At 37.5% G+C, this 24056-nt stretch overlaps 1 protein-coding gene across 2 annotated transcripts in view; it reads right to left on the bottom strand.

The window, feature by feature from the left end:
- MLLT3 (MLLT3 super elongation complex subunit) overlaps window positions 1-24056 on the bottom strand; it is a 261128-nt gene that overhangs the window by 58060 nt on the left and 179012 nt on the right. For both annotated transcript variants that reach the window (XM_019750373.2, XM_019750374.2), the window contains exon 5: window positions 7656-8363. In XM_019750373.2, coding sequence (XP_019605932.2) covers window positions 7656-8363 — 708 coding nt within the window. The remainder of the gene's footprint in view (window positions 1-7655; window positions 8364-24056) is intronic.

The following is a 24056-nucleotide window of genomic DNA, read 5'->3' as shown; positions in this document are numbered from 1 at the left end:
ATTTTTAATATCACAGCCGTGTCTCCTTACACCCATAATTCGTAGAAAAATATCCAAGTATTGGGACTATATTTTATATCCTATTCTATTCCTTTCACTGAACTGTGGTACCATTACCAAAGGAAGCCAGATGGTGAGAAAGGTAATGCTGCTAATTCGATTTTTCTTGAAAAGGTTTAATCAGTAGCACGGTGGTTTTAATTCAATGTGATTTCTCTCTCAAGGAGTTTTAATCAGTGGTAATAGTACAAAAACGCATGGGCTTTGGCGTTGGTCAGACCTAGATTCAAATTGTGGCTCTGCTACTTCCACATCTGTAAGATGAGAACAAAAGCTATCTCACACACTGCATGGATTACATAAGAGGACACGGAGTGAATGTCTCCAGCACAATCCTAGCATGGAATAGAGTTCAATAAGGCTTCCTTCACTCCCGACAAACCAGTTTGATAAATTAACTGCAGGGCTCCATTGAGAAGATCTCTCTTCATCTTCAGTAACGACAACGCAGACTTGTCTGCTACACTTGCCATCAGGTGTCTTTTTCCCTGTGATCAAGAATCCCTTCTCCTGCCCATCCCAGCCCTCATCTACACTAATCATACCTTCCTTTTTACAAAGCTCAGCCTAATTTTATACCATCTGTACCATCTAATACAGTGTTTAAATACAGGAGTACCTACCACATACATATTTTCAAATGCTATGAATATCATTAAAGTAATCAAAGAATATTAAAAACAAACACGTGTAGAAGGAAATGTTTGTAGTTATTCAAAGTGACATGATGGTTTATCATATTTAAAGATATATGTATATAAGGGGCACAAAACAAAGCAAGGGTCAACGATTTCATTTTTTAAAAAACTATTAGGTTGGTGCAAAAGGAATTGTGGTTTAAAAGGTTAAAAATAATTGCAAAAACCACAATCACTTTTGCACCAACCTAATGCTATGATTCTAAACACTGAGTTCTCAAACCAGGACACCCTAGTAATTATCTTATTTATTGAAAGCAACAAACATCTGAGGACCTCATACATACATTTTCTTTCCATGACTGAGAAAGGCAAGAAAATGTCCTTTTCTCTTGTGTCACTAAGTCTGAATATTTCTCCTGTCCCAGCCTCCCCCCACAGCCCCATCCTCTACGTCTTCTGAATTCAAAGGCAAAAGTCTGTCGTCTCCAAATACTTTAGTAAATGCTTTTCCATTTTCTCCTGACTAATAGAAGGATCTTTGACTTTATCTGGGAACATCTCACTGTGCATTCACCTTTAGTGACCTAAAGAAGCCTCTTAGGGGTGATTTTTCTTTGTGGACGTTGACACTGCCTTGAAAGTTTACAGTCATAAATTGTTACCCACTGAGAGCAATTTCTCAAACTTGGTTAAATAATTACATAGACACCAAAAGAAAACCACCCTCTGCCTATATCATTGCTTTATCTTGTCTCCTAATTCAAAGAAAGCACAGCCTACATTTTGAATAACTTAGTGACCTTATAAAATGAAATTGCAAAATGTAACTAGATAATTCAAAAAGAAGAAATCTTCAGACTGGAGGACACCATTTGTTATTTGGTGGCACCTTCTGGGAAAGCTCGATATTGCAGCTCAGCTCTGTGAAACATAAATTCCCATGCAAAAGCAAGTGAGAGAATTCTGGGAGCAGGGAAACAGTGCTGAACACATACTATAATAATGCGAAATACAGATCCGTGACAGTATGTTTTATTTTAAGCAGGAATGTCTAAGAAGTTAGAGGTTCCTGGATGTTTCATCGCTCTTCCCTCAATTCTGGCTGTGGATGCCAAATCCACCTCTGAGGACAACCTCCTGAAGGTAAAGCATAAACCAATAGGTAGGTCAAAGAAATATGATTCAACACGGAATAGGACGATGATGTCTCAGCAGTGATACCCAGTTCATGAAGCACATCTCTGCAACTGTAACATGAATTCATGGGAAAATAAGATGTGCTTCACCCCAAAACTCCTCTTGAGGGCACTCCCTACCATGTGGGATCAAATCCTGGCTCTGCCACTTTTAAACATGGCAACCTTGGGCAATTTTCTTAACTTTTGAGCTTCAGTTTCCCCACCTGCAAAATTGGGATAATAATATTATCTATTTTACAGAGTTGTCTTGTGGGTCAAATTAGTTAAAACAAGTCAAGTACTTAGAACAGTGACTATTACATAGAAAGCATTCAAAGCAAGTTTAGCTACAATTGTGAGGCACCCCTGTGGTATGGTAAAGCTACTCATGCAAAGATCACGTTGAGTCACATCTTTGACTTTGTGTCTAAAGATGACAGATGGGACGATTACATAAAGATCATAGGTCCTAGAGTAAGAAACAATAAAGTATTGAATAGGTGATGCAGTTCTCTTCAAGGCGGCTCATGGAATTTATTGAAAGAGAGAAACAATTCAATACAAGTAAGTGAAAATGCTGAGCTTTGGCAATTATTGATGACAATCAATTCTACAAGGACAGGAGCCCTGTCTATTCATGACCCTCAGCTATCTAAAGCTTCTAAGGAATTATTTAACGTAAAAACTGAGAAACCATTTGGGCTTAGTATGATACTCAAAGCAAGGAAGAGAAAGAGCCTCTAACTCTACTTTTTAAAAGAAACAACCAAAGAAAATCTCACTTTTAACTGCTTCGAATCTTTCTTTTTTTTAACAAACCAAAAATGTGGCTGTCAATGAACAGCTGATTGGCTAAACTGCAGTTCCCCCATCTAATGACATCTAAAACTGAAAACAAACGAAACATAGGAAAACAAAGTCAGGTGAAATATCTCCATGCACCCAACAAAGGTAACTTTCTCCCAGTTGTTTGAATTAATGTCCCACGCTGAGGTGACTCTATCTGAGGAAGAATTGTGACTCTTCAGGTATTTTTATCTCCAGTTATAAAATACAAAGAACAGGAGTCCAGAATGAGAGTGCCCCCCCCCCCCCCCCAGAGAGCTGGGGCAGCCTCTTAATGAATGGCCTCTTCAGCTGCTCACTCACCATACTTACAGACTTTACAGCTCTCCCATGTGCTGGAATTACAAGTCATTAAAAAGCCACTTTGAAAACACAATAAAGACCTTCTTCTCTGACTGCGACAACCTTCCATCACATAAAAACCTAAGGCCAAGGCTACAACAGCAGGACGCTTACTGCCAGCGCCAGACAGTTTAAGCAGGGCAAGAAACAGGGTGGGGCGGGAGGAAATGAGGCACAACAAAAGAAGGGAAATTTCTTTTTCCTTCTCCTTCCTTTTTTTTTTTTTTTTTTTCTTTTCAAAAGAAACTCTGCTATGGTGGTTTGAAGTCTTTATCCTGTATCTGAAATACCACCCACCCTTGGGAAAAATGCTGCCATCGGATGAGATTTTGTCTTCCTCCCTCAAGAAGACTTTATCTAAGAAAGCACTTTGATAAGCCAAAATTACCAAAAGACATGATTAAAATCTCATTTCTCACACTGCAGATTGAAGTATAAAATGTTTCACCAAACGTAATCTGCCCATTTTCAAGGAAAGATAATGAAAACTTTTAACTTCTGCACTTTTAAATTACAATTAAATTTCTACAAAGCAAAGCAAAAAGAAGTGAAGGCAATGATAAAGAAATTACTATTATAACCGAATCCCATCATAAATGGGTATTTCAATTGTCTTTCCCTGTTTTTTTCCCTCCTTCTCTGCCATGAATACCAAACTTCCTCATATCACAAAACAGGATCAACTCAATAGAGAAGCAGAATTATATGAAAAACAAAAACTAGGGAATCCTAGGAGGGGTGAAAGATATTTGAGTTCATTTTCACTGTCAATTAAAGTTTAGACAAGTTAACGCAAAGCACAATTACAAACTTTTGGTTGATGTTGGGACAGTCAGATCCTCACCCTTTCCTAGCTGCTCATTAATGCTGTCACCAGTAAGAAGAGTCACTTTCTATTAAGTGACCATTATGGCCACAAAAAGAGAAATTCCTATACCAAAACAGCGTGACTCTAGAATGGGAATTACCTAGGTTCTTGAATATAAAATATGCTTAATGCTGACCTTTACGTACATGGCAGAAACATGTCTTTATCAAGTTTTCTGTGTTTGCTGAATGTTCACCCACTATGAAAGAGTCCTTCTGCCTCCCGCCCCACCTTCCTCTGCCACTTCCCAAATTCCGTAAGGGAAAAGTACTGATGGATTTTCATGTGACAATATTAGACTATAAAATGAGAAACATTCTAGGAATTACAAAATATATTTTTAAATTATTCTTTCAATGATTCTTTCAGTCATATGAATAGTAATCCAAAGATAAATCACTTCTTAGTATGCCTTCTTTTAATACTAACAGCAATAAAAAAAAAAACACCTAAAAAAAAACTACCAAGTGCCTACTGGATGCAGTGATAGGTATGTTCTTGTCCTTTATTTCATTTAATTAGAAAGCTAAAAGATACTGGAAAATGTTGGCTTACCTACCTACTTAGCTACCTACCTAACCACTTACCAACAAATAAGCAATCCCTCAAAAAATGTACAGGCATACAAACATGGATGTACTTCTTTGTCTCTTCTCTTTTACAAAGCATATAAAAATTACCAAAAAGAACCATATGAATCAGCAATCTAAGCTTCCTAGTCCATCTCAACAGCACAGATATTTATTTTTATACAAAAATCTGAATCTAACTTAATTATAAGAAAGCTTCTTTAAAAAGTTCTTCCTTTTAATTGTAACTCATTTGTACCAAGGCAAGATATTTTCTTTACAGGCATACCAGGTAAATAATCTCCCCCCGCCCCGAACCCCTTCCTAATTCTTCACACTCTTCCAACTAATTTTTGTGTCTTTTTTCTGTTTCCAAAGTCGACAATCTCTGCCCCCCTGTGTCTAAAATTACCTGCCACCTCACCCACCATAAATGAACATAAATCTGGCTCATATCCAAATAACAAAGCTGGAAAGGACTTTAGAGAGATCAGGTCATCTGATCACACGTCCTCAGATGCAGACAAGCTCACCCACCAGGACAAGATGGACAGTGCCCCCTGAAGTTGGACCTGCCGCCAAGCTACCACCAAATCAGTTACTGGACAAGGGAAGTTTAGGGCAGCTAAGGGCTCTCCATTATCATCGCCTCCTGTTCCTCCCTTGCCCACAGGAGGGATACCAGGTAGGAGAAAGGCCAAACAAAGGCTAACTTTACTATTAGATAAAGGCAATTTCAGCCCTCTTTTATCATCCTTTGCTCACAGAAAGGTCTTTTCGGCACTGCCTTACTTGGAACCACTTTTGTCAATTCTCTTCTGTTCCAGCACCCACATTTAGAGAATTAAACCAATAGTGGCAACAATAAAAGCATTATTACTTTCAGAAAACTGAAAAGGAAAGTATAGTTGTTGGGTTTTATACCCAAACAATACCTGAAAGCCTTTACAGCCTTCTTCTGTAGTGATACACAGAGCACATCACAAAAACTCCTGTTACAGTCGCTGGGTATGTAGCCCTAATGTCACGGATCACTTTGAAAATTTTCTATCTACTTTAAGGAATTACAATTCTAACTCTTTGTTTCAGAAGACTTGTCAAGGTATTATTTTGTTAAACCAAGTTGAACATAAAGTTTATGAAAAGAAAAGCCATGGCTTATAAATCATATATAAAAGGAAGGGAGCAAGAAGCAAACAAAAATGAGAATACACAGAATTACCTTAACAGAAAGATCATCTGTGATATTTTCATGTAGAAAGAACACTCAATAGTACTTTGTGAATGCAATTTGGTCTTCTCACAAATCAGTAAACATTCAAGAGAGATGCCTTTTAAAATTTTGACCATGACCTACTACAAGAAATACACACACACCCTTAGAAATAAAATGTTCACAAACCATTATTTACCCATACTAATTATAATGTATCCTGGTTTTTTAAAAATACTGGTGATGACATGCTAAATTGATTTCATGGCTCAACAGTGAATCACAACCCATAATTTGAAAACCTCTGTTCTAGAAGAATAGCAACATGTCAGAATATGGAAAGACAAAGTTGCTAAACTTGGCAATCTTGATAATCACACCCCAACTGCATTAGTGAACATTTCAGGGTGATTTTAAATAGAAATCAAACATAGGAAAAAGGTTCCGTAATATCAGCATTAATAGCAAGTTTTGAATTGAGAGGAAAAGTAAAAAGCAAGGGAGGAAAAATAAATGTTTGACATATTGGGACAAACCCATTAGCTCTCATCTCCAGTTCACAAAGTATTACTATCAAGCCTTTACCAAACACTGGAACAAATTACCCAGTCTCCAGTAATTTATATGCTATTCTCCTCCAAACATGATCTTCTACTAAAATTTCAAAATTAGCTATAGAGAGTGATGGGGAAGAAGGTTTTCTTTGCATGGCTGGGGATTACTACTGCTACCATGTCCTAACCCTAGGTGGCTTTCTACCTAGAACAATACAAAGGCAGGAGTGAGAATCTGCTACTGATGTCCCCTACCCCTTGCCAGCTTTTGAATTAGGAACATTTGTGAAGCGATCGCCTGGGACAGAAAGAGAAGTGGAGTTCTAAAATTGCCAGCAATTTTTAGCCAGACATTTTCCTTGACCACTGTCTAGAAATATTGACAAGCCAAAGTAAGGAGACTTATTGGGCCTGATCGTGACTGATAAGTAATAGTAGAAGCCAAAGGTCGAGAAAAAAGTGAGGAGATGAAGTCATAGCAAATAACGTTCATTCTCCAGAAACAGAATCAAATAGCTTTTGAATTACTAAGAGTTCTGTCACTAAAGTGTAAGATTTCTTACATTGGTAGGTTAGAATAAATAACCCGAAAATCCTTTCCAATTCTGAGAAATCTGTAATTATAAGTCCAAATTTCAACATCAGGTAACATTTTTGGGTGGTATTAGATGGTGTTTTAGGCACCCACAAAAGATAATCCTGCTCATCAGAAAAAACTTATAATGATCACATACCCCATCCCTTTCAAATCAGTGGCTATACGATGAAAACAAGTAAATATTTCATTTTCAAAATGCCATCACCTGGTTTTACAGACACATATTTTTGGTAAAATTTATCAAATTATACATTTTAAATATGCATGGTATATTGTTCCATCAATTTTGCCTGGATAAAACTTTAAAAAATACTATCACCAGCATTTTTTTCATCTGTGCAAACAAATTACTTCCTTCCATTGATCAAAAAGATCAACATTATAACTGCACCCTAATATTTTCTAAGTTTCTCTTTTGAATATACTGTCCTTTGTATTCAAGCTTTATTGCATTCGCCTCATTTTCCTAAGTCAGCAATCACTGAAAAGCATTGTAGCTAAGCTCTAAAGAACATCTACATTCTTCTGCTGTTATTCAAATGATCCATTATTATATTATGCAATATATCTTTAACAGCTTAAATTGCACCCTAAAATTCTGCAGATTTCTTAATGATTTCATTTCCTTCTTTCCATTGGTCAAGGAAATTCACTTCTAGAGCACTTCCATGCTACCATTTTATGGTTTAACTGTCATTTTCTTCCCTCACTCTTTATCCTGAAGCTATCTGAAAGGAAATCTGAAAACTAAGAAGGGAAAGAAGGGAAACCAACAAGACTACTCACGTCAGATTTGGAGGACATATTCTCCTCCACGTCGGAATCATTGGGGTCCACGATATCATCAAATGGCGGTAAAGTTGATTTCTTCTTCTCCGATGTCTCACTCTCAATTTTGACCTTTCCCATCTTGACATGAGACTTATCTTTTATCTGTTTTTTGTCAGCAGAACAAGTGAGTATCAGTGGTGGTGCGCTAGAAAAACTTTTAAATAAAGCCTCTGAGCTACTCTTTTTCCTTTTTTTGGCTGAGAGTTCTTCAGAATCTGAAACAGGGGGCCTTTTGCTAGGAGCCTTCTTCTCTTGCTGTCCACTGGTGATGGTGAGTAAGTTACTGTCCGGTTTTGGCTCTTTTGACATGGGTTTCGGTTCCTTGAAGGCCATCTTAGGGACTATTTTTTCTTCTTTCAGTGGTTTATTTTCTTTGGGTTTCTTAGAGGATTCTTTGGAAGATTTGTTGTGATCCCTGGAAGGTTCTTTGAAGGCACTTTTATGTTCTCTGGAGTCTTTAGAAGGTTTTTCCTTGTGCTCCTTCATTAATTTGTGAGGCTTTGAAAAACTGGTACTGCTGCTGCTGCTGCTGCTACTGCTACTGCTGCTGCTGCTGCTGCTGCTGCTACTGCTGCTGCTACTGCTGCTGCTGCTGCTGCTGCTGCTACTGCTGCAACTGCTGCTGCTGCTGCTGCTGCTGGTATGAATACTCCTATTAGGGTCCTGCAAAAAGGGAAGAAGAAGATGAAAGTCCACACTAAATCACAACAGACAGTCAAAAGCCAGCTTCCTCGCATTCAACCCACACAAAATGATCCCTCTTTGATTGCTCTCAAATTAATTTTACTAGACACCAATGACCATAGTATAATGAGTGAATAGGGTGTGTGAGAAACATAGACAAGGAGGGCTACTAGGGATCAAGGAATTTAACAAGGCAAGCTGGTGTCTTAATCATGACAAGTACGGCATTCGAAACATTTAGGTAAAACAAATGTTCACAAAACACTTGTTCTAGGAGATACAAAGATGGATTATACATGGCCCCATTCTCAATAACTGTGACATTATCTATATCTATGATTCGTCATTGCTGTAAGAGCCACCTATACAGTGCTATGACAACAAAAAGAAGGGGGCAAGTAATTCTGTTGGGGGATGGAAGAAAGAATAATTCAGAAATATATAGAGAATTAATGGACTGAATTGGGTCTTCCAGGATAAGCAGGTGATAACCAGAAAGAGAAGAATGAAAAGGTACTTGGAGTCATAGCAAGTTGCCGAATATCCAAGATGGTGGAGCAAATAAACGCTGTGCTTGACTTCTCCTATGACCATATGACAACTAAATTACAGAGCAATCAACCTGGAGAACCATCTGTAGTCTAGATGAACAGAAGTTTTATAACTAAGGATATAAAGAAGAAGCCACACTGAGACTGGAAGAAAGAATGGAGACGAGACACAGAATGGGCCAGCCCCAAACAGGTGTGTAGTGGTTGAGAATCAGGAGGGATATCTTGGCTGCTGAGATGTGCCACTGGAGGAGCAAGGGACCCTAGCCCCATGCCGGGCTTCCCAGACCCATAACAGGTTTCCTAGCCAAGAGTAGCAGTGCCAGTGTCAGGAAGAGGAGCCCCCACAACATCTGGCTGTGAAAAACAATGGGGATTCCTACTGTCCAGGTAACTCAGAAAGCTGCAGGAAACCCTGATGTCCTCTTACAGGACCCGCATGCAGACTCTCCCAGGCACTCACCCTGGTGTCTAGAGGGGGGAGAGTGACTCAGGAGGTGTCAGAGACATTCAAAGAAAGCCGAGTTGTGTGGCTTCAAGTTAACGATTGGAGGGACAGTCACCATTTTTCATGTGTAGAATCCTCCTCCTGGGCAACTGACAGGTGGGCACCATCTTTCCTGTGTTGAGCCTCCTCCACCAACACAGCTAAATCTGAATCTGCATTGCCCTGGGGAACTCCACTTGCTCCACCCTGGTGACTCCCTGGAACTCCACCCCACTCTACTTTTGCAACGCTGGAGGCACTTTCTCTGCAAGCAGCCAGGTTTCCCATGTTGCACTTTTTCATGAACTCTTGGGGGTCTGCGGGCCCTGGGCAGGCAGTGGCTGGCCTCAATGTGCTCTGAGTAGGTGCAGGCTCAGCACTGGCACCAACCAAAATCTACATTAAGTTGGTGAACACCACTCATCCCACTCTGGTGATTCCCTGAGAACCCACCTTACCTAGCTCAAGCACTGCACAACACTCTATAGAAGTTGAGCCTTAAGGAAGCTGGTAGGTGACAGCAGCCTCAGGGTGCCCTGGGATTTTTGTGGAGTTACCCCAGGCCCAGTACTGGTGGCAGCCATCCTTGGTTCACAAGGTGGCCTCTCCCACATACCTCCAAATCCAGCATAGGCAGCAAACAACAGGGGATCAAACTATAGCTCCTACCAAGTAGTCCTTGGCCAGTCACAGGCAGTGGCTCACCTGGACCTGCACCTGAGCCCCTCCCAATAGTCCCCAGAACCAACATAATGAAAGGTTGGCTTCAGACCACAGCAGTGCATGACCTAATTAGCCCCACAAGCAGCACAACTGATGGTCAGTCTCAGCAGGCAAATCCCACTCCATGGAGTAATGCCCCCACACAGTAGCCTGTAAGCTGTGGATGTGGTGAAAACCCCCAGCCAGTCAGCCTGAGGGTCAATCCCACCCATTGACATGATAATAGCAACCAATGCCCGACTATAATAGGAGGGCTACACGACACACACAAAACACACTCCTGCAGCACCTGGTGCAAGTGACCAGGGAGACTTTGCCACTGGATCCCACATGGCACCTACCACGTAAGGCTACCTGGCCAAGACTGGGACACATAGCAGATCAACCTACATACATAGAAACAAACACAGAAGGACAGCCAAACTAAGGAGACACAGAAACATGTCCCAAATGAAAGAATGGGAGAAAGCTCCAGAAAAAGAACTAAACAAAATGAAGGCAAGCAATCTACCAGACATGGAGCTCAAAACACTGATCATAAGTATGAAGGAAATTAGTGAGAACTTCACCAAACAGATAGGAAACAAAAATGGAGATAGAAACCATAAAAAAGAACCAGTTAGAAGTGAAGAATAACTGAAATGAAGAATGCACTAGAAGGAATCATCAACAGAATAGATGAAGAAGAGGACTGACTCAGCAATTTGGAACACAAGGTGGTAGAAATCACCCAATCAGAACAGCGAATCAGAACACCAAAAAGGAAAAAGAATTCAACACACCAAAAAAAATGAGGGTCATTTAAGAGATCTTTGGGTAAATATCAAGCATAACAACATTCACATTACATGGGTACTAGAAAGAGAAGAGAGAGAGCAAGAAATTGAAAACTTATTTGAAGAAATAATGATGGAAAACTTTCCTAACTTGGTGAAGGAAATAGACATACAAACCCAGGAAGCGCAGGAACACAAACAGGCTCACATCAAGACACATTATAATTAAAATGGCAAAGGTTAAAGACAAAGAGATAATCTTAAAAGAAGCAATAGAAAGGCAACTAGGTACTTACAAGGGAGCTCTCTTTAGGTTGTCAGCTGCATTCTCAACAGAAACTTTGCAGGCAAGAAGGGAGTGGCAGGAATTATTGAAAGTGATGAAAAGCAAGGACCTACAACCACGACTACTCTACCCAGCAAGGCTATAATTTAAAATTGAAGGACAGATAAAGAGCTTCCCAGACAAGGAAAGGCTAAAGGAGTTCATCATCACCAAACCAGTATTAGAAGAAATGTTAACGAAACTTTTTAAGAACAAGAAAAAAAGATTTAAAAATATGAATAATAAAATTGAAATAACTATGCACCCATCAATAATCACTTTACATATAAATGGATTAAATGCTCCAATCAAAAGACACAGGATAGAGCCAGCCCGGTAGCTCAGGCGATTAGAGCTCCATGCTCCTAACTCCAAAGGGTGCCAGTTGGATTCCCACATGGGCCAGTGGACTCTCAATCACAAGGTTGCCAGTTCGATTCCTCAACTCCTGCAAGGGATGGTGGGCTCCGCCCCCTGCAACTAAGATTGAACACGGCACCTTAAGCTGAGCAGCCACTGAGCTCCCAGATGGCTCAGTTGGTTGGAGTGCAGGCTCTCAACCACGAGGTTGCCGGTTCAACTCCCACAAGGGATGGTGGGCTGTGCCCCCTGCAACTAACAACGGCAACTGGACTTGGAGCTGAACTGCGCCCTCCACAGCTAAGATTGAAAGGACAACAACTTGACTTGGAAAAAGTCCTGGAAATCCCCAATAAAGTCCTGTTCCCCTTCCCCAATAAAATCTTTAAAAGAAACGAAAAGAAAAGAAAAGACACATGATAGCTGAATTGATAAGAAAACAAGACCCGTATATATGCTGTCACCAACAGGCCCACTTCAGATCAAAATACACACACAGATTGAAAGAGATGAAAAAAGATATTTCATGCCAATGGAAACAAACAAACAAAAATAGCGTAGCAATACTTATATCAGATAAAGTAGACTTTAAAACAAATGCTGCAATAAGAGACAAAGAGGAACATTACAGATAAAGAGATCAATCCAATAAGAGGCTATAACCCTTGTAAACATTTATGCACCCAACACAGGAGCACCTAAATATATAAAGCAAATATTAAATGACATAAAGGAAGAGACTAACAGTAATACAATCATAGTGGGGGTCTTTAACACCCCATTGACAAGAATGGACATATTTTTGAGACAGAAAATCAACAAGGAAACAGGAGCCTTAAATGACACACTAGAGCAGATAGATTTAATTGATATTTTTAGAGCATTTCATTCCAAAGCAGCAGAATATACTGTATTTTGCCGTGTATAAAGCATACTTTTTTGCCTAAATTTGTGAGGGAAAAATAAGGTTGCGCTTTATACATGGGCAGTACTAACCCCATATCTATATAAATGTTAATTCTTTTATTTATGCTTATGAGTTAAAAGTGTAACTCTAGAAATCAATAATGATATCTGTATGCAAAATAATACCCTGGAATATGATAACAGATTTTGCTGAACTTACAACGAACTTGCAACAATGAAGAGCTCTTGGCCTTTTATGATGTGTATATATCGTGAATTTGTTACCGGTACATAAAATTTCTTGTACCTTGTGTTTTGTTATTATTTGCTACATAAAATTTCTTATAACATAATATGTTAAAAATAAATAAATGCTAAAATTCCTTCATAATTTTGTACAAAAAATTGTACAAAATTCCTTCATAATGTACAAAAAAATGTAAAATTCCTTCATAATGTACAAAAAAATGTAAAATTCCTTCATAATGTACAAAAAACAAGTACTTAAATGTAAACAAATAAAAATTTGAATTAAAAAATTAAAACAAAATTTGTTTTCCCTCAAAGTTTGGGCCAAAAACATGGCTGTGCATGATACACGGGAGGGCATTATACATGGCAAAATATGGTACATTCTTTTCAAGGGCACATGGAATTTTCCAAGATATACCGCAAGTTAGGCTACACATCAAATCTCAATAAATTTAAGGAAACTGAAATCACATCAAGTGTCTTCTCTGACCACAATGGTATGAAACTAAAAATCAATTACAGAAAAACACAAAATAACATGGAGGCTAAATAACATGCTACTAAATACTGAATGGGTCAACAACGAAATCAAGGAAGAAATCAAAAGATACCTTGACACAAATGAAAATGAAAACTCGAAGACCCAAAATCTATAGGACACTGTGAAAGCAGTCCTTCCTAAGAGGGAAATTCATGGCAACACAGGCCTACTTCAAGAAACAAGAAAAAATGTAAAAAAAAAAAAAAAAAATCTAACCTTACACTTAAAGGAAGTAGTAAAAGAACAGCAAACAAAGCCTAACATGAGCAGAAGGAAGGAAATAATAAAGATCAGAGTGGAAAAAAACAAAACAGAGTCTAAAAAATCAATACAAAAGATTAAAGAAATTAAGAACTGGTTCATTGAAAAGATAAATAAAATTGATAAATGTTTAATCAGACTCATCAAGAAAAAAAGAGGACCCAAATAAATAAAATCACAAATGAGAGAGGACAAATGACAACTGACACCACAGAAATGCAAAGGAGTATAAGAAAATATTATAAACAATTACATGCCAACAAATTGGACAATCTGGAAGAAAAGGATAAATTCCTAGAAACATACAATCTTCCCAGACTGAATCAAGACAAAAGAGAAAATCTAAACTGACAAATTACTACTAATAAAATTGAATCAGTAATTTAAAAACACTCCCAATAAACAAAAGTCCTGGACCAGATGGCTTCACAGGTAAATTTTACCAAACATTCCAAGAAGAATTAACAACTATCCTTCTCAAACTATTCCAAAAAATTCAAGAGGAGGGAAGGCTCCCAAGCTCTTTTTACGAAGCCAGCATTACCTTGATTCCAAAACCAGACAAAGACATTACAAAAAAAAGAAAATTTAGCCAATATCCCTGATGAACATAGATGAAAAATCCTAAGCATAATATTAGCAAACCAAATTCAGCAATATGTTTAATAGATCATACACCATGATCAAGTGGGATTTATTCCTGAGATGCAGATTAGTTCAATATCTGCAAATCAATTAATGTGATATACCACACCAACAAAATGAAAGATGGTCATGTCAAGAGATGCAGAAAAAGTGTTTGACAAAATCCAGTATTAATTTATGATAAAAACTCTCAGCAAAGCAGAAATAGAGGTAACATACCTCAACATAATAAAGGCCGTATACAACAAACCCACAGCTAAAGTCATATTCAATGGAGGGAAAATTAAAAGCATTCTCAAGATCAGGAACAAGACAAGGATGTCCACTTTCACCACTTTATTCAACATAGTACTGGAATTCCTAGCCACAGAAATCAGACAAGAAAAAGAAACAAAAGACATTCAAATTGGAAAAGAAGTAAGACTGTCATTATTTGCAGATGACATGAGACTAAATATAGAGAACCCCAAAGATTCCACAAAAAAACTATTAGAACTGATAAATGAATTCAGTAAAGTACCATGATACAAAATTAATATTCAGAAATCAGTTGCATTTTTATAACCAGTAATAAACTATCAGAAAGAGAAATTAAGAAAATAATCCCATTTACAATTGCTTTTTAAAAAATAAGAAAATATCTAGGAATAAATTTAACCAAGGAGGTAAAAGACCTGTACTTGGAAAACCATAAGACACTGAAGAAAGAAATTAAAGAAAAGAAAAACAAATGGAAGAATATATTGTGCTCATGGATAGGAAGAATAGCATTGAAATGTCCACACTACACAAAGCAATGTATAGATTCAATGCTAGTTTCACAAAACTAGAATAAATAACCTTAAAATTTATAGGGAACAACAAAAGTCTCCGAACAGCCACAGCAATCTTGAGAAAGAACAAAATTGGAGGTATCACGCTACCTGACAACAAGACCATAGTAATCAAAACAGCATGGTATTAGCATAAAAACAGACACAGAGATCAATGAAAGAGAATAGAGAGCCCAGAAATAAATCTGTGCCTATATGGTCATTTAATCTATGACAAAGGAAGCAAGAATATACATTAGGGTAAAGACAGTCTATTCAATAAATGGTGCTGGGAAATCTGGACAAATACATGCAAAAAAATTAAACTGGACCACCTTCTTCTTCTATACACAAAAATAAACTCAAAATGTAAAGACTTAAATGTAAGACCCCAAACCATAAATTCCTAGAGGAAAACATAGGCAGTAAACTATCTGACATTGCTCCTAGTGATATTTTTCTGATATATCTCCTTGAACAAGGAAAACAAAAACAAAAACAAAAAATGGGACTACATCAAACTAAACAGTTTTTGCACAGCAAAGGAAACCATCGACAAAACAAAAAGACAGCCCACTAAATGGGAGAAGATATTTGCCAATGATACATCTGATAAGGGATTAATATCCAATATTTATAAACAACTCATATAACTCAACACCAAAAAAACAAACAATCCAATTAACAAATGGGCAGAGGACTTGAAGAGATGTTTCTCCAAAGAGGAAATACAAATGGCCAATAGACACATGAAAAGGCGCTCAACATCACTAATCATTAGGGAAATGCAAATATAAACCACAATGAGATATCACCTCACACCTGTCAGGATGGCTATCAGCAAAAAATCAACAAGTATTGGGGAGGATGCAGAGAAAAGAGAACCCTTGTACACTGTTGGTGGGATTGCAAATCAATGCAGCCACTGCGGAAAACAGTACAGACGTAAACAGAACTACCTTATGACCCACTTCCAGGTATTTACCCAAAGAAATCCAAAACACTAATTCGAAAATATATATGCATCCTTTTGTTCACTGTAGTGCTATTTACAAGCCATGATATGGAAGCAACCCATCAATAGACAACTGGATAAAGAAACTGTGGTACATATGTACAACGGAATATTACTCAGTCATAAAAAAGTGAAATCTTACCATTCGTGACAACATGGATGGACCTAGAGGGTATTATGCTAAGTGAAATAAGTCAGACTGCAAAAGACAAACACCATATGATCTCATTTATATGTGAAACCTAAAGAACAAATAAACGGAGCAGAAACAGTTTCACAGATACAGAGAACAAACTGATCATTGCCAAAGAGGAGAGTGGTTGGGAACTTGGGTGAAAAAGGTGAAGGGGTTAAGAAATACAAATTGGTAGCTACAAAATAGTCACGAAAACATAAAGTACACCATAGAGAATACAGTCAATAATGTTGCAACAACTATGCCAGATAGATACTAATCAGGGGGATCACTATATAAATTATGTAAATCTCTAACCACTATGCTGTACACCTCAAATTAATATAAATACTGAATGTCAACTGTAATTGAAAAAAATAAAATATGGTAATTCTATTCCTAATTTTTTGAGGAACCTCCACACTGCCTTCCATAGCGGCTGCACCAATCTGCATTCCCACCAACAGTGTATGAGGCCAAGATATGTGCCATTCGATAGGTGATTGAAGGACACCAAGGTGTCCTTTGATAGATGATGGGATAAAGAAGATGTGGTATATATACACAATGGAATACTATTCTGCCATGAGAAAAGATGAAATAGTGCTGTTTGCGACAAAATGGATGGATCTTGAGATTATTATGCTAAACAAAATGTTAGACAGAAAAAGTTGAGAACCATACAATTTCACTGATATGTGGGACATAAAACTGAAAGCAACAAAGGAACAAGACAAACAAATAAAGAAACAAAAACTCATAGACATAGACAATACTTTAGTGTTTATCAGAGGGAAAGGGGGACGGGGGTGGTAGATGAGGGTAAACGGGATCAAATATATGGTGATGGAAGGAGAACTGACTCGGGATGGTGAACACACCATGTGATATACAGATGATGTAATACAGAATTGTACACTTGAAATCTATGTAACTTTACTAACCATTGTCACCCCAATAAACTTTAATTAAAAAATAATAAAATAAAATAATGTAATGTAATGCTTAAAAAAGAAAGAAAAGGTACTTGTAGACCAAGTCTAGAATGAATCAAAACAACAAGGGATCAAAGCACAGATTATATTTGGGGAGCATCCAGCTTTGAGAAAGAGATAGAAAAATAGCCCACGGTCACATAGTGAGGCTAGATAATATTAAGTTTTAAAAACGCTTTTTAATGTAAAGAATCACAAGAACTCCCCCAAATAAAATTATTCTCAATTTCAGATAAAAAGGAAATTATTTTTTTCTTTCCAAACTTCATCCCTTAAGGAATATGTCTCCCATCCACTAGCACACAAAAAAAATCTAATAAACAAAGATTTCACCTAATGGTCATCAAATGGAGTGAAAAATCTTTAGCTGTATAATCATGAGGAAAGAGTTAATGGCTATTTCATTTTAAATGTGTTACCAATGTTTATACACATATAAATACCTCAGAACATATAACCTACTTAGGAACAAAATCTAAGTCCATAGTTATATTTGTGAACCTCTACCATTAATTACTAGAATAAGAAACAGAAGTAAATCTTGGACATGCAAAAATCCATGCCAATACTAAAAGAAGAGCTCTTTCTCACTTATTTCCACTTCCTAATGGACCAAAGATAAATACCAGGTGTGATCAAACAAGACGATGAATGTTTAAATTAAAAAAAAAAAAAATTATTACAGTAAAAGATACGTTGCCATTAATCCCCTCAAAATACTCCCCTCGCTTCGAACACACTTATCCCATCACTCTTGCCACTTTCTGAAGCAGTTCTGGAAGTTGTCTTTTGTGAATGTCTTTAGTTGTGCTGTTGTGGCTGCCTTGATGTCCTAAATCATTTAGACTTTGAGGAAGAGCCAGAAGTCGCACAGTGCCAGATCCAGTGAATAAAAACACTGTGATGTTTTTATTTGACAGAAATTGCTGCGCCAGAAGCAAAATGTGACATGGAGCATTGTCATGATGGAGAATGATTTACAGCACACTTTAAAACACACCTTTCTGTCAACCATAGCTCACATCCAACTGACTGCACCAACAAGTTGAAACTTGTCACACAGTGTTACTAAGGTTCAATGCACTGTTTCCTGTATGGAAGATCCTTGCCTTTCTGTTGGATGGCACTCGGCAGCAGCATTCACCATATTTCTTGACCACAACAGAAAAGCTCCGTGTCACACATTGCTTCTGGTTTGGCAATTTCTGTCAAATAAAAATATTATGGTGTGTCCTCATCCACCTTATTCACTAGATCTGGCACCATGAGACTTTTGGTTCTTCCCCAAAGTCAAAATGATTCAGGACATTAAGGCAGCCATGACAGCACATCTAGACACTCACGAAAGAGGACTTCCAGAACTGCTTCAGAAAGTGGGAAGAACGGTGGATAACTGTGTCTGAAGACAGGGGAAGTAGTTTGAGGGGGATTAATGGCAATGTGCCTTTTACTGTAATATTTTTTATTTATTTACACATTGACCGTATTTTTTGTCCAAATTTCAACTAGAATTTACATCTTCAGGCTTTATTATGTTCACCTGTTACTCCCTTGAGGTCAATGATATGTAAATTAATCCTCTATTCCTTAAATACCTAGCATGGTACAAAAAAGATAGTAAGTAGGGGCTATGCTTTTCAGTTATATAACTACTTATTGGGTCTATTGGGCGGGGGGAAGCATAGATAAGCATTAGAAATAATACCCAAAATAAAAAAATCATTGTTCTATGTTAGTGGAAATGTATATTTTTCTTTCTTATAATTTTTTTTGGTCTTACTCAACAACAAAATGACGTGTCAATTATTCCATTTATTTTTCTGAAGTGAGCAATTGGTTTCAAAATTCTAAAACGGTTAAAGTAACTAAGAAAGACATGTTTTTATGCATCAAACTAGATAATTCCTTACAAAACATTTTAATCTGAGCTTTAAAAGTAGAACGCTAAAGATAGTATTCATATTACTGAAACTAAATTTATTTTATATATTCTATTACAAGACATTTCCTGGCATGTTAAACAATACTATGAATAATTAAAATAAAGTATAATGGACAAACTAAATTAAGGAAGAAAATTTTGAAATCTAATATCCTTGAGTTCTTTTTTGTTGTTGTTGACTGTTTTATTGACTCACTGAATTTTGGTAATTTGCAATCAGTATTCTTTTATGGCTCTTGAACACCCAAGCATTGCTGTTTAATATAAACCTTCATGGAGTAGTACACATATTTCGATAAATAGAACTTTTAAAAACAGATAAATTTTAACCTACCAACATGTATTTTAATGTTAAGCATTCAAAAACAGTAATGTTTCAGCACTATCGAAAATAAATGAACTTCTATAGGGGTTCCTCCATGATTTATTTTTTAAATCCTTTTGTAAGACAAACTGGAATTCTAAACACAAAGTACAGAGTGGTATATGACACAGATTCATGTGTCATAGAAACTTCAAGTTCTAGTCTTAATTACATACATATTGTGTTAAGTACAAAACTCCAGAAATTGTATAACTTTTTACTCCCCTTGTTGGTCTAGGATTCTAATGCCTACTGTCACCTTTTCACCCACCCAGCAAATCTTGGTACAAGCAAGTGACCCAATCATTCTTGTTTCTTCTACTTTACCAAAAAGCTTTCTTTGAAAATCTTAGACAATTCACAGCTAAGAAAAGCAACCTATTCAGTAACAACATGCCAGACAAATAAAACTTTAGAAAATAACAAAAAGATGAGAGAATGGTTTCTACTACATAAGGCTATATTTTCTTCCAGTCTGTGATCAATGGCAATGTGCAAATGTGTGTCACTTGACTCCATAGTCACACATGTAATAAACAAATTCAGGAGTTAAATTGTTAACTGACATAGCATAAAAGCTATCACTGAATCTCAGCTCATCTATGTCTTATATATTGGGGATCTACTCAGCGTCACTGGTTTTTAAAAATTTTTACTGAACTATCAATCTCAATATTAAGTGACACTAAGCAACACAGACTAATTACCATTCAATGTGAAGTTTACACATGTTGTATAATTAAAATTCTCTTTGCCTGAGGCTGATTAAGACAAACTGAATATCAATATTAGGGAGAGCATGTGTACATAATTCAAGTCTCAAATATTTAAGGCAAATGACTGCTCAAACATAAATATACATATATATATATTTGTACTAATTTTACAACCTGTGAATAGAGGGTACAATATTTTTTTTTTTTCCATTCACTCAGATGCTACTGAATGCTTCCTTGTTTTAATTTTATGGAATAGAATGGGTCCCTTTCATGTATAATCTTTCTTTTTTTTTTAAAGGTATTTAAAAAAAATTTTTTTTAATTGGGAAATATTGGGGAACAGTGTGTTTTTCCAGGGTCCATCAGCTCCAAGTCAAGTCATTGTCCTTCAATCTAGTTGTGGAGGGCGCAGCCCAGCTCCAAGTCCCATTGTCATTTTCAATCTTAGTTGCAGGGGGTACAGCCCACCACCCCATGCAGGAATTGAACTGGCAACCTTGCTATTAAGAGCTTGCTCTCGAACCAACTGAGCCATCCTGCCACCCCTCCGGAAGCTCATCGGCAGCTCATTGTCTTCAATCTAGTTGTGGAGGGCAGAGCTCACCAGCGCATGTGGGAATTGAACTGGCAACCCTGTTGTTCAGAACTCGTGCTCTAACCAACTGAGCTATCCAGCTGCGCTATGTATAATCTATTTTAATTCAATTTATCAGCAAGCTCAGTAGATGGCTTAAAAAAAAAGAAGGTATAACTATTAGTCAGAATAAGGTTTTCTGATTATATGTGGCTTTCAATTTCTATGTTATCACCATGTCTTCTTCTTAGTACCACTGAGAATTTTATTTTTTTATTTTTTTATTTCAAGTTAATTGGGGTGACAACTGTTAGTAAAGTTACATAGATTTCAGGTGTACAATTCTGTATTACATCATCTATAAATCCCATTGTGTGTTCACCACCCAGAGTCAGTTCTCCTTCCATCACCATATATTTGATCCCCTTTACCCTCATCTACCACCCCTCCCCCTTTACCCTCTGGTAACCACTAAAATATTGTCTGTGTCTATGAGTTTTTGTTTCTCATTTGTTTGTCTTGTTCTTTTGTTGTTTTTGGTTTATATACCACATATCAGTGAAATCATATAGTTCTCTGCTTTTTCTGTCTGACTTATTTTGCTTAGCATTATATTTTCAAGATCGATCCATGTTGTTACAAATGGTCCTATTTCATCTTTTCTTACTGCCGAATAGTATTCCATTGTGTATATATACCACAACTTCTTTATCCATTCATCTATCGAAGGACATTTTGGTTGTTTCCATGTCTTGGCCACTGTAAATAAAGCTGTAGTGAACATTGGCGCACACGTGTCTTTATGGATAAATGTTTTCAGATTTTTTGGGTAGATACCTAGGAGTGGGATTGCTGGGTCATACGGTAATTCTATTTTTAATTTTTTGAGGAACCTCCACATGGCCTTCCATAGCAGTTGCACCATTCTGCATTCCCACCAACAGGTACCACTGATAATTTAAAGATGATTCTTTCTCCAGCTCCTGTTTCTTCCTCAACCTATCCTCTTATTTTTGGTCTTTGTCCTACTTTAACTGGCTTCTGCACTATGCAAAATTTTCAGTTCATTCACATCTTGGTCAATGAAATTTGCATATGGACAAAGAAACGCTCCTGAAAGAATTTTATTTATCCCAAACCAATAAACTCTCCTAAAAGAGTCTATTTGTCCTAGGTACATCTTAAAAGGGCACTTCCTAGTAACTGTAGTATAGTTCAACTGGTTACGTATATAAAGGGGTCAGGAAACCATGACAGTCAAAGATGGGCTTTCAGAAGGGACAGCCCACCACCCCATGCAGGAATTGAACTGGCAACCTTGCTATTAAGAGCTTGCTCTCGAACCAACTGAGCCATCCAACTGAGCCATTTATTCTGTGATGTCATTGAACACATGACAAAAGGCACAGATTGATGAAATACCATCTGAGGCTATGAATAAAGTATAAACATTCAGGATTCAGGGCGGAAATGAACCTTGCAGTTGATTTACCTTCCTCCACTTCAATCCCACATCCACCCCACTTGCCTCTTTTGAAAACAAGCTCTGGGGGCAAGCAGGGAGTGAGTGGGGTCTGAAGAATGTGGCCATGGAATTACAGGCATCTTCAGAGAGGACTGGTGCAGGTTTGCTCTGCTCTGAGTTCCAAGCAAGACTCAGAAGCGTTCTGCACATAGATCACTGCGCAGTGTAGCCAGCCTCTCTAGCCTCAAAGGTGTTCAGGAGGCACCCAGCAGAAGGGAGAGCACACTCTACTCCTCAGGCTGGGGATACAGGAAGACCAGAAAGAAGGCGCAGAGTCCTCCATGCCATGAAATACACACCGTGCCTGCTGTTTGTTACACTGCATGCTGAGTTGCCTGTACCTTTCATCAATTACAGGATACAACAACTTAAGGTCCCTTAACAGGTCAACCAGAACCCCAGTGCACATATAAACAACATACCTAAGGGTAGGAGACAGTAGGAGAAAGCAGACCTAACAGCTCTTCTGAAGGACACAGATGAAGTATCGAGGTCAAAAACAGGATTACTTAAGGAGAGTCAAGCAGAAAACAAAATATAATTTCTACAGAATAAAAATAAATAAATTAAAATTTTAAAAGTAAAATCCTTAAGCTGAATAATTCAGTAGATACATTAAAGGAGAACACAGACTATAACTGGTGGCATGAAGGCTCAACTGGAAGAAACCTCAGGGCATAAAGTAAAAATAAAAAGATGAAAATCATAAAGGGAAGAGAGTAGACTTGAAGAACAGATTGAGTCAATCTGACTTAACTAATACACCAACCATAGGAAGAGTTCCAGAAGGAGGAAAAGGAAAAGATAGAGGAGAGGCAGTAATCAAAGTATTATGGAAGAAGATTTCCGTGAACTAAAAACTGAACTACAGGGCAGCCGGATGGCTCAGTTGGTTAGAGCGCAAGCTCTCAACAACAAGGTTGCTGGTTCAATTCCGGCATGGGATGGTGGGCTGCACCCTCTGCAACTAGACTGAAAACAGCAACTGGACTTGGAGCTGAGCTGCGCCCTCCACAACTAAGATTGAAGGACAAAAACTTGACTTGGAGCTGATGGGTCCTGGGAAAAACACACTGTTCCCCAATAAAGTCCTGGAAATACACACTGTTCCCCTCCACAATAAAAAAAAAAACTCAAAAAAAGAAAAAAAGAAAAAAAGACTGAACTGCAACTTCACAGGGCTCTCCAAGATCCAGGAAGAACTAATGAGAGAAAAGACACATGCACAAGAACATCACACAGAAATTCCTAAACTTTAAGGATGAAAAGAAAATCTCACAAGTTACCAGAAAGAATAATTACTTAAAACTAAAAAGGAATCAAATAAGCATTGAACTTCTCGTTAGTAACAATAGTACCGTGTTTCCCCAAAAATAAAACCTAGCCGGACAATCAGCTCTAATGCGTCTTTTGGAGCAAAAATTGATATAAGACCCGGTCTTATTTTACTATAAGACCAGGTATAATATAATATAACATAACATAACATAACATAACATAACATAACATAACATAACATAACATAACATAACATAACACCGGGTCTTATATTAATTTTTGCTCCAAAAGATGCATTAACGCTGATTATCCAGCTAGGTCTTATTTTGGGGGAAACAGGGTACCAAAGAATAGTAACATCTAGACTGCTGGGAGAAAAAGCAGTACAACCCACACATCCTATGTACACATTCAGTGTGAAAGAAGTATATGCCAAAATTTAAGGA

The sequence above is a fragment of the Rhinolophus sinicus genome, linkage group LG04 (genome assembly GCF_036562045.2).
Source record: "Rhinolophus sinicus isolate RSC01 linkage group LG04, ASM3656204v1, whole genome shotgun sequence".
Lineage (NCBI taxonomy): Eukaryota > Metazoa > Chordata > Mammalia > Chiroptera > Rhinolophidae > Rhinolophus > Rhinolophus sinicus.
This window is presented reverse-complemented; position numbering and strand designations above follow the sequence as displayed.